At 42.8% G+C, this 11,324-nt stretch overlaps 1 protein-coding gene across 1 annotated transcript in view; it reads right to left on the bottom strand.

The window, feature by feature from the left end:
• Positions 1 to 310: 310 nt before the first annotated feature.
• Positions 311 to 11,324, bottom strand: part of MSN (moesin) — a 40,570-nt gene continuing 29,556 nt past the window's right edge. The window contains exons 3-13 of the mRNA XM_064712620.1: positions 10,638 to 10,733; positions 9,851 to 10,125; positions 9,300 to 9,383; positions 8,808 to 8,954; positions 8,236 to 8,332; positions 7,024 to 7,187; positions 6,522 to 6,652; positions 5,721 to 5,881; positions 5,201 to 5,293; positions 4,552 to 4,785; positions 311 to 3,507 (exon numbers count right to left, since the gene is read on the bottom strand). Of these exons, the coding sequence (XP_064568690.1) occupies positions 3,343 to 3,507; positions 4,552 to 4,785; positions 5,201 to 5,293; positions 5,721 to 5,881; positions 6,522 to 6,652; positions 7,024 to 7,187; positions 8,236 to 8,332; positions 8,808 to 8,954; positions 9,300 to 9,383; positions 9,851 to 10,125; positions 10,638 to 10,733 (1,647 nt within the window). The 3' untranslated portion in view covers positions 311 to 3,342. The remainder of the gene's footprint in view (positions 3,508 to 4,551; positions 4,786 to 5,200; positions 5,294 to 5,720; positions 5,882 to 6,521; positions 6,653 to 7,023; positions 7,188 to 8,235; positions 8,333 to 8,807; positions 8,955 to 9,299; positions 9,384 to 9,850; positions 10,126 to 10,637; positions 10,734 to 11,324) is intronic.

The raw sequence follows: 11,324 nt of genomic DNA, 5'->3' as shown, positions 1-11,324 counted from the left end.
AGGCCAGGGCTGGGCACAGCAGGAGCTCACCCACAGCAGCTCCATCCCTCCCTCTGGCCAGTCCATCTGCAAGTTGAACATTTGTACTCAGAGCCTCCACAAAGAAGTGTCCATTCCAGTATGGCTCCAGCTGGGGAGAAGGAGAGAGCTGTTACTGAAGCTGTTCCCTTTCAGAGTGCAAGAAAGATCTCCCTGTTTGTGAGGGAGCTCCCAGGCTGATCCCTGGGCACCACAAGGCTGATCTGCCCTGCTACAGGAGACAGCTCTGCACTTAAAGCAAACCTTAAGTAACCAGCCAGACACAAGCTGCTGAATTTCTCTGAACTTTATTGGCACTTCAGGAAGAACAAGGTATGGATTTTAACAACTCCTCTGAATAGGAAAAACATGTCTTAGTCAAGGTTCTCTCTGCAGATAAGCACATGGACCCATTAATTACTCCACAACCTTAAGGAATTGATGTTTTATTATAATCCAGTAAAACAACTGGTCAAAAACCTTCAACATCATAATTTACAGAAACAAAAAAAATAAAACAAGAAAAAATAAGCCAGGCAACATGTGATAAAGTACTTTCCTCCCCCCACCCCCAAGAGGAGTAGTTATCCAATTAAACTGGAACATGAAGAGGAAGAACAATTCACTGTATTCTAACAAATAAAAAATGTGTCTACAAATCTCACCATAATACTGAAAGCTTCTTACATTAGTTTTCTTGCAAAATATCATCTTTATAATACAGTATACATTTCCAAGGGGAGGACCATAAACATACCCTCCATCCCTTGACTAATATTTTCTAATTGTGCATAGCTAGAAATATTGAAATCAAATATCATTAGATACCACTGGAATATAATACTGGTTAAAAAGAAGGCAGGGCTGAAACAACTACAAAGAGTTAGGTGGACTCACTGGCACAAGCCGTTCTATTCCTTTATTGGACCATGTGGAATTAGAACGTTTAAAAAACCATATAAACAGAAGTCATGCCAACATCAGAATACATGAGAGCTCAGCAGTGTTGTGTGACCCATCAAAGCAAAAAATTACTGGTTTATTATTTGAACACATATTCCAGGCACCATACATCAGCTTGTTAGGAAATTATTAAAATATTAGATAGGTTTTTTTCTCCCCTCAAATGCATCGATAGTTGCCATGGACAGAGCAGAAGTGCTGAGAACCAGCTTTAAAGCACCAAAACAGAAGTTTAAAGGTTGTCTGTTCCCCAGTAACGAGACTCGTGCAGAGCCAATGCCAGTCACCTTCAGTACAGAAATATGCAAATACATTCTGACAAATTTAACTCCAATCTTTCATTTGTGACTTTCATGGTACTGAGGCATATTTTTCTTGGCCAACAAAAAGCTTGCCATGTCATGTGCCCCCCAAAAGCACTCTGTGTCCAGGGGAGAGAAGGGGGCTCCCACATGACACACCTGGAGGTTTAAGAGCATAGGGTTGGCATGTTGCTTCTAACAGAGGTTGGCTGGTATTTGTATGAATCTCCACACAGATTGCATTGCTTTCGAAAAATAAAGTAACACAGAACTGGTGAGGTTGTTTCCAGCCACCCAAGGAATTCTTGGGGAAATACTGCAGTTTGTTAACACTATCATGAACGTTTCTTTTTTGGCACAGTCTCCCTTTGCCCTTTTTCATACAGCAGGGAGCTGAAAATGCTCCAGTTCTCAGATGTTTTCCTTCTATCATCATTACCAGTAACATCACACAAAAGGAGAATCAACAAAACTGAGCAGGTTACAAAATTTGGAATTATGCTAGGCAAGAAAATAAATCCCAGGCTAACCTAATGACTTCCTACAGGGACAAACTAATCCAAGGAGGGCAAAACAAAGGAGGACTTCACTTTAGTGGAACCCATTTTTAAGATGACTCTCCTGAAGGTTAATAGTTCCTTTTATGAAGGATCAAGGCAACATCCAATTCAACCCTGAGCATACATGGCTATTTCCTCCACAGAATTGGCAGGGAGGACTCTGGGTAGCTACAGCATGGGCAGCTTGGATGACAGGAGGTGATGGTTATTACAATACCTGGCACAAGCAGCTCTCAGGACTAGTCTCACAACCATTTGTATCCCATTTCTAAGAGAAAGCCACAAAAGGCCAAGCATCCTTCTGGGGAAGGAAAAGCACTTGAGCCAGGGATGTGGCAGAGTGCTAGTGAGGATTAAGAAAGCAATTGGACAAGTGTCTCAGGATCCTCTCCCCTCAAATGCTGCTTGAAGCCAGGAAGACAGATGCAGTCTTGTACATGACCCAGATATGAGAGCAGTTTTTGGTCCCCAGCTGCTGATCACTTTTTTTGATTGCATCTAGTTTAAACTAAATGTATCTGAGCTACAGTAGATCTATACACAGTCATAAGGCACCAACAACTATGTGCTAAAAAGGCCTCTTAAGGAAAAACCTGAAATCTTGATCATGTAACTAGAAAAGTATCTGTTCAGCAAGGGAAAATACAGCTACAATAATTTTTAGTCTTTTACAATTCTCCCTCCCACTTTAGGTTTTCAATGGCAAAACCAAAAAGGAAGGCAGTGTACTCTAGCTATCTCTGCCTCACTGGTTACATTGAAGTCAGACAAATGATAGTGAACAAAGCCATTGACCAGAGACAAAACCTCTGGAAAGCAGGGAATTCGAGGCTTCAAACCACACTGTATCAGTGGAAATATTCCAAAGGCCTCCTCATGATTAGAAAATTCAAAGCTCCATCATTAAACAACAAAATGTAACACCAGCAGGAACACCACAGAATCTGTTTGGTCTGCTTATTTTTGTAGGACAAAAGCTTTGGTCTTTTAGAGAGAAAGTCCATATTTTACCTTCAATCCTTCTTCCTAAGCTCCCCTTTTAAACTACATGATTCAGACTCTGGGTTAAGTCAGAAATTCAGACCCTGGCTACTAAGCTTAATCCTGAAGCTTGCACAGGTTAGTAGGAAGGCAGAGTGTCAGACTGACAGCTCTTGGCTATTGAATGCAGTACAAGTATCTGCTGGTCTCCCCACACAACGGGAGAAGACAGCAACACAGCCACCTCAGTGGGCAAACCCAACACACTAAGACTTTACCCCAAGCCAAACAACTTCAGATTTGCCTTAATACACATTTGCTTCCCCAAGCCACCTCAGGCAGACATTATTTACTATTCCTTCTTCTGTCACTTAACTCCAGCATTTGCCCAAAACTTGATAAATAAGACCATGGTCACTCTTCTGTAGTGGTTCCAGCATAGCACAATTATGAGTGATGATGGGAGAGGATGGGAAAGAGGGGAGAAGAGAGTGCAGGGCAGCAGGAGCAGGGGGAGTTTACATGGACTCGAACTCGTCGATGCGCTGCTTGGTGTTCCCCTGCCGGATCTGGCGCAGGGTCTTGTACTTGTCTCGGCCCAGGCGCATGTTCTCAGCGTGGATCATGTCGTTGGCTGTCTTCTTGGTCTCATCCCGAGCATTTGCCAGCTCTGAGGAAAGAGCCTTTGGAGGAGGAGAAACAGACAGCAGCAGGTTAGTACTCAAAGCTGGACAGGGACTCAAAGCTGGACAAGATTTCCTGCTGATCCTCCTAAAGATCCGGTGTCTATATAGAGACAGGAAACAGACAAGCCCCGGTGTATTCTTCTGGGCAACCTGCTCTACCTGACCTTGCTTGAGCAAGGAAGTGGGGTTAAATGATCTCATGGAGGCCCCTCCAACCTAAACAGATCTATGATTTTGTGGAAGTTGTTCATGTTTCTCCCTAATATTTGAAGGTATAAAACATCAGGCAATCTGGCACCTATTTATCTTCATCTAGCACAGTTAAGAAAGGTTGTCTCCAATGCCTGTACTTTAAAAGATCAGCCATGTGGAGGGATCCCTGAAAACAGCAAGAACATCTTGCAGAATCTGAGGAATTACTAGCTTTCCACAAGAAAAAAACTTACTGCAGAAGATAAAATGCACCTCTACCCTTCTGTATGTAACCACCACAGCACAATGCAGAATGGGCAAAGCCTGGTGCAAGTCAGGCAGCACAACTAAATGCTTGGAATTGAACACCAGAACACTGGAGTTCCTCACAAGAAGAGGGTTCAGTAGTGCTGTCTCTGTGCTGAGCCCCTGTGGGCTACTCCAGGGTTTTGCAATGCAGAGTTTTGCAACACAACCCAGACTTGACAGTTAGAGACAGCTGCTGGATAGGAATCACACAAAGTTCTTCAATTCCTTGCAGCCAGGGCTATGAACAGCTGTCAGGTGGTTGGCAATTCTCACAGACAGCATACTACATCTGACAGACACTACTTGTTGGCACTGCTTCAAAATACTTCACTGCTTCCAGTAAAATGGAATTCAAGTGCCAGGAGACCAGAGCTGCCTCTCTTACTCAATGGTTAAGCAGCTATCCGGCAAGATCATGATCATCTCCCTTCCCTGTGTCTCCCCTCATTTTTTAAATAACAGCAATACCTTCCAGCTGCAAGAAACGTTGAGAAAGGCAGAAGCAGCAGCCCCACACACATTCTGCTGCCAGCTTCTTACCTTCAAGTGTTTCTGGACCCTCTCATTCTTCTCTGCCTCAGTGGTGCGCTCCTCCTCGCTGCGGTCCTTGATGGTGGCCTCCGACCTCAGCTCAGCGCTGGCCTCTGCTGCATTCTCATCCTGCTCATCATCGTGCTCGTTCTCAGAGTGCATGGGTTCAGTGACATGAGGGGTGCTCATGGCAGTCTTCAACTCCTCTTTGGTCTTCTCTAGGTCCTCCTGCACCCTCTGTGCCTGCAGTAGGATATGCCACAGTGAGTCAGCCAGAAGAATCCTGAGTGTCTGAGACTTCTCACAGAAGCACCACTTGGTGCTCACTACAGGAAACCTTGCACCTCTGAAGGGGTGTATTCCAAAGCTACTCAGCTACCATCATTTGCAAAATTTTCTGCTGGATAACACTTCAGAGATTTGAAGAATTGTTACTGTTAATGGAAAATGGGCCACAGGTCTAATTAGTCAAAAATTGCTACATGGAGTTAGAATAAGTCACCAGTTCCATGGAGAAAACCAAAGCTGCATATTTACTATAGCCTCAAGCTAGCAAGAATTGAGTCTAGCATGGAATCTAGGGCAGTAGTTTAGGTTACAACCCAGAACAAAGAGCAATTCCACAGAAGGGATTCCATTTGCTCAGATTCTGCTTTACCTTATACTGCCACTCCTGTGCCTCGCTCTCCTTCTTCTGCCTGGCCAGCTCCAGCTGTGTGATCCTAGCTGTGAGTTCTGCCATCTCAGCAGCCTGCAGAAGAAAGGTTTTTAGTGGAAACAAACCCCAAGGTACATCCTAAATCAAACATTTAGTTCAAGTCCTGAGTGAAAACACATCTTTTCAGTGAGAAGAAAGCCTTCCTGTTAACTTTATTCCACCAATACCTCCATGATGAAAGAGGAAAGGAAGCCAAAAAAATTTTGCATTTCATTGTGGGTTGGGGTTTTGTTTGGTTGTTGAGTTGGTTCTTTTTCCTTCTCCCCAAAGCAACACTTTATCATTATCACATACAAAAAAAAGGCATACATTTGTATTTATGCATATTTTCATATACTTGAGGATAAAAATTAAAGAACCTGTGTATATAGTGCTTCCTCACTATATTCATAGCCTGGTTTGCTTCAAAAGCTTCCCCTTGCACTATTTTCCCTACTTGATTTTCAGTTCACCAACTTACCAACTGTTCCTGGGTCTTTTGTTGATCATGGGATGCTCTCAATAGGGCCTCCTTGGCCTCTTCTGCTTCCCTGCGTTCCTTAGCCAGTTTCTCTGCTTCCTCCTGAGCTCGTTTTCTCTCCTGTTCCAGCTCCAGAGCTCTGCGGGTCTGTTCTTCCAATTCTGAAAATAGGGGAGCACATTTCAAGTCAGATCAAGTAAACAATGGCAGTAGAAGAGGAAAGTCTGTCTGGATATGGGTTTTCCTTCAGAGGGACAGGTAAAGGAGGGATGCAAGCAACTGTTCCCTGTCCTTTCCTTTACATTTTACTTGGAGCTGTAAGACAAAGTCAGGCCCACCCCCAATGGATTTGTGGGGAAGCACCCAGCCCAAAATTACATACCTAAGGGCAGAGAACCATTCAGTATTTTGCTTGGGCAGCACCACACTAACTCTAGCCAAGCAATTAGATAACAAATCACCACAGCAATGGCTGGTGTGACCCCTGCTACACTCTGACTCCTTCCTCTACAGATATGCTGGGATAAAGCTTCCAGCCAGCACAGGAACAATGGCAAGGTACTTCCACTGCTAAGAGAGACATCTTGGCTGTTACCCATTTCTTTAATGCATATATTTTTTCAGCAACTGCATATGGAGGGTTTACATTCAGCTTCAGGAGGCTAAACCAGTGCCCTAACACCAGTTAGCACACAACACTGGAGAGACAAATTACTCAGAGATGCTCATAGCTTTACTATTTGAACCCTTCTCACTCAGACTGTTCATCCTCAAAGGAAACACTGAAAGATTTCCTACTACCTTGCTGAGCTTTCTTGGTTTGCTCCTCAATTTGCTTGAGTCTCTCCATCAGCTCCTCCTTCTCACGCTCAATCTTCTCCTTCTCCTTTTCTGCCAACTCCCTCTTCTTCTTCTCATTCTCCAGCAGGGCTCTGATGGAAGGAAGTCACAATGTAATTTCAAACCAACTTGGAGCACTTCCTAGTAAACACACAAAAAGAGCACACACAAGATGTGCCCTACAGCACTCAGATAATGAGCTTTACTCCTTTTATAGAAGTGCAAAAATATAAAGCTCTGCTGGCATTCATCTCAATGACAAGTTCACAAGTCCAAGAAAGTAATGGGAAGTCACATTTGTGGTGAGTACCATTACTATCATCCCATCAGACCTACTGAAGCAGAAAGCAACCTGCTTTACTTTTGGCTCAAGCAGATTAAGGTGCTGCCAGCCATTTATCTAGCATATGATGCTACTCCAGCACTAATTAGTCACACCCAGGCTACTCAGAGCCCTACCAACCTCTCCATCTGTTTCTGGTGTTTCTCTTCCCGAGCCTGTGCCTTCATCTGCTGCACCTCGATGGTGTCTGGTTTACGTCTGCGCATGTAGAGCTCGTGGTTCCCCATGCAAAGCGCCAGGATCCGCTTGTTAATCCGTAACCGAGGGGCATAGAATACAAAGTCCTTGGGACAAGAAAAAGGCAGCATTACATTTGTTCTTTCAGCATAAGAAGCCCCTTGTGCTATGCACTATGCTCCTAAGACCCCGAGCATTTTAGAGTTGCCAGCCAGCTTTTCTTAATAACATCTAATTCACTGGTGGTGGCAGTTAGACACTTATTTCTGAAATGCATTTCAACCTGACAAGCACACCCAGGGCAGCAGCACCCAGTGTGTCATTCCAGTGCTCTGGGTTTCACTGCAGCACACCCCTAGCACCAAGCACACAGCATCTTGCATCACCATTTCATTACAAACACCAGCAGGGCTGCCTTACCAGGCACACCGAGTCCCTGGCTTCTCCCACCTTTCTTCCCACTTCAATAATCTGTATAATAGCCTGGCCAGCCACTTAGGATGTAATGTCTCGGCTTGTGCCAGAAGGGGTGTTAAACGTTACAATCAATGGATAAATAACTTTGTTCTGTTCAAAAGGAGCAACAGGGAAATGCTTTCAAGCAGCAATGAAACAAGAATGACCAGAAGAACAGAAGGTACGGCTAGCACTGGAAATTATTAGGCCTTAAAGATTAAAGCAATTACATTCAATATAAATTTGCAAGGAAAAAACTTCCAGCCTACCCTACAAAATGACTTAAAGCTTCTGCTTTAAGTAAGGTGAAAACCTGCAAAAGATCATCTCACAAACTATTAAAGGCAACAGGTTGCAAAGGAAGCATCCACAGCTAACAGAGGTCCCTCAGATCCCTAACTGTATTATCAGAGAATCTGAACAGTCTTAGGAGAATCAGAAACCCTAAGCAAAGAGCTACTCCCTGCCACTGATGCTAAAAGTTTAAGCTTATACTAAATTTCTACCTTCTTAGCCAGAAAAAAGAATCATAACTATCACTTGACTGCCCTGAACAGGTTTCCCTGCTTACGTCAACGTTCATGCTATTGATGAAAAGATTCTGTGCAGAAAACCCCAAAAAGCCCCCAAAACCAAACCCACAGAAATAGTTCAGCTAAGAAGCTGAAGGTTCAATAGCTTAATATGAATCTTGCTTACTGGTGCTTTCTTGTCAATAGGCTTAATAACAAATTTCTTGTCATTGAATGAGATATTTCTGATCTCACTCCAGGGGAATCCAATTTTCGGTGTTAGCCTGTAAAAATGGGAAGCAAAAAGAAATAAGAGAGCCCAAAGTCATTTCAAATTCTTGACTTAGAATATAAAGCTCAAAATTATACCAAATCCACCCTCATATTTAAGTGCCCTTATGGCAGTTGAAATCAGCAGACAAAATTAGTCACACAGATGAAATATAAATATAAGAAGCAGTTTTTCAATCCCACTTTTTTTTGTCTTTTAAATGAAAATCAGAACTGGAGAATGCATCTATAGCAGGAAGACTAGGGATAAAGTGAAACTATCTTGAAAAGATTTGCCCATTTCTTGTACTTGTTGGTCCAAAGAATCACATTTCATGGATTATTCTGGCAATGTCAAAAACACGGCCAAGAATGATACAGAAATGGTGGAGTTTAGTTAAATATTTGAATTCCAGGAGAGATTGATTTTAAATGACTTTATATTGGAAAGGAGCTGAAGGCAATAATTAAGAGAGAGAGGTTTATTACCTATCATTCTGCTCATAAATGTTGAGTCCAAGAGCATCTACACCTAGCCAGAGCTCAGAGCCTTTCTTGTTCTTAATACTGAAGTAGTTCACACCGTACATTTCCAGATCCTGTGCAATTTTCAGGTACTCCAAGACAGCATCTTCTCTGCAGCATGTTAAAAGAAAGCAGATATTCTCTTTTGAGTCTTTAAGCAATTAGAGCAAGAAGGTTCTAACTTCCCATGTGGACAGAGCAGCAATAAGCTGGCAAAGGTTCTAAGCATCACTCTAGTAGATAATTACAAACTCTGCTAAATCAGTCATGTTTTACTAAGAACAGCCAGCTGACATGGACCAGCAGAGGCATGTAAACCTAGTTACTCTGAGCAAAATAACCTGAAGAATGCTAACTTATCCTGAAGCAAGTCACAGATTATTTTTTTTTTAATGTATTTGTACATTACACATTGACACTACTTTAAATACAGCAGTCTCACACTGCATTGGTTACCTAATCATTCCTCGATGTTCCTCATGCCACACCTGGATCCTCTCCTCCCACTGGTCCTTGTTAAGTTTGTGCTGCTCCAAAACCCTAGAAAGAGCATACATGGGATGTTTCAAACCAAGCACTGCATATATGCACACACACAATCACATCACTCTGTAATAATGCTTCATTAAATACTCCATTGGCATCAGAGTTCACCCACAAAAATATTCCAAGAAATACAGCTTCATTAACAGGCTAGATAAAGACAATGGTCAGTATCCAGATTTCTAATAAATGAGTAATTTTATTCAGTTTCTTTTTCTTGTCGTGTATTTTGTTTTGGAGCTCTTCTCACTACTTTTGATTAGAGTTTCAGAGTAGCAATAGGAAATTTAAGGTTAAAGCACTTAATTAATTGAATACTAATCTAAATACTCAAAGTGGCACAAGGCTATATTTTATTCTGAGTATTGCAATCAAAACATCCCCTACATTTAAAAAAAAAAGAATTAAAAAAATCACAAACCCTTTAAGAAAGAGATTGTCTAAGACCATGCAGGTTCACTTGCCTTTGTGGGAGCAGTTTATCACTAGCAAGGTAGCCAGACTTGTGCACATCTTTGTTGAAGTCTCCGTATTTGGACTGGACGGCGTAGGAAGCCAGCAGCACAGCTGTTTCTGGGGGACAGTAAATGTCATCGTTCAGAATCGCCTCCTTCACTTGCAGGAAGAACAGGCGCTGTGTGATGTCCTGGATCAGCTCTTCTGCCACATCTTCTGGGTAGAACTTGGCACGGAATTTGAAAAGCAGGGGGGTTTCTTTACGTACATCCTGTGCTGTTACCTGGAACAAAGTTAGCAGATTTTATAGCCTATATAAAAGTGAAAGGGAGAGGTTTACAAACAGGAAAACAAGCATGCACTAGAAAAATATTTCTCATTTCCAATGCAGAAAAGAGTGTGCAGAAAAACAAGGATTTTCCATTACTTACTGCTAAATGCCTCATCACTTCTCCCCACTGGACTCACACCAGCCAGTATTAATGGCCAGTGGTAGCTAAGTTACTTTCCAGGTTTCTCCCCAGCCAAGATGCTCACTTGAGCACAACATCAGCATTTTACCAGGAAGGGTAACAAATCTGGCCTGTTTAACAGAGCTAGATGCAGGACAAGGTCAGACACCACAACTCTTCATACCCTGGGGAGGGAGTGTGTGGACACCACAGCACCAACTCTTGCAGTAACTGAGGTGCATGGATAGGGAAGAACAGATCCCTGACAGAAGTATGGAGACTGAATTTGCCCCTGCACTCTCAGAAGGGAACAAGTACAAGCAAAATCTTGGAGCAAACATACCTTTTTGTTCAATTTTAGCCATGTTGAGAAACCCTTGGTGTCTTGATACTGAAGTCCAAAAAACCAGACCTCTCGCAAACCAATTGTCTTGACAACCTGAAAGAAAGGTGATTATTAGCAAGATCCCCAGATGGACTGAACTTGTCCATTAGTGGCTGAGAATATGTTACAGGTAAGTTCAGACAGTGCCCTGACCACCTGCCTCTCCTGCCTGCAGTGCACAGAAAGATGACTGAGCATCTAAGAGGTCTTAAGTGGACGTGTCTGATATTCTTTTTTCTCCTTCAGCTCTTTAAGGCTTGTTGCTATTTATAAACAACAGCTGGGACATTATTTTTTTTCAGCTACTTATAAGCCAACATGTACAGCCAAAACACAATGCAGCAGCTCTGACAGGTCTAGTAACTTCCAGGAATGAGGAACACAGCTCCATTTTCAGGTATATCCCACACTTATCATGCAAATGTACTATTCCTGGGCAAGTCATGTGCTACTTTAAGATTTGTTCCTACTCCACTCATAGCTATAGACAGGCCTTTCATACAGCTCTTTACTGAGCAGCACCATTCAGAGGAAGTGCAGAGGCTAAATCCATATGCTATCCCCTGTGCCAGCACAAAGCCACCACAGACATGAACTACACCACTGTGTGAGCTCTCTCTGTAGTTACTTCCCAGGCACACCAGG

The sequence above is a fragment of the Zonotrichia leucophrys genome, chromosome 4A (genome assembly GCF_028769735.1).
Source record: "Zonotrichia leucophrys gambelii isolate GWCS_2022_RI chromosome 4A, RI_Zleu_2.0, whole genome shotgun sequence".
Classification (NCBI taxonomy): domain Eukaryota; kingdom Metazoa; phylum Chordata; class Aves; order Passeriformes; family Passerellidae; genus Zonotrichia; species Zonotrichia leucophrys.
This window is presented reverse-complemented; position numbering and strand designations above follow the sequence as displayed.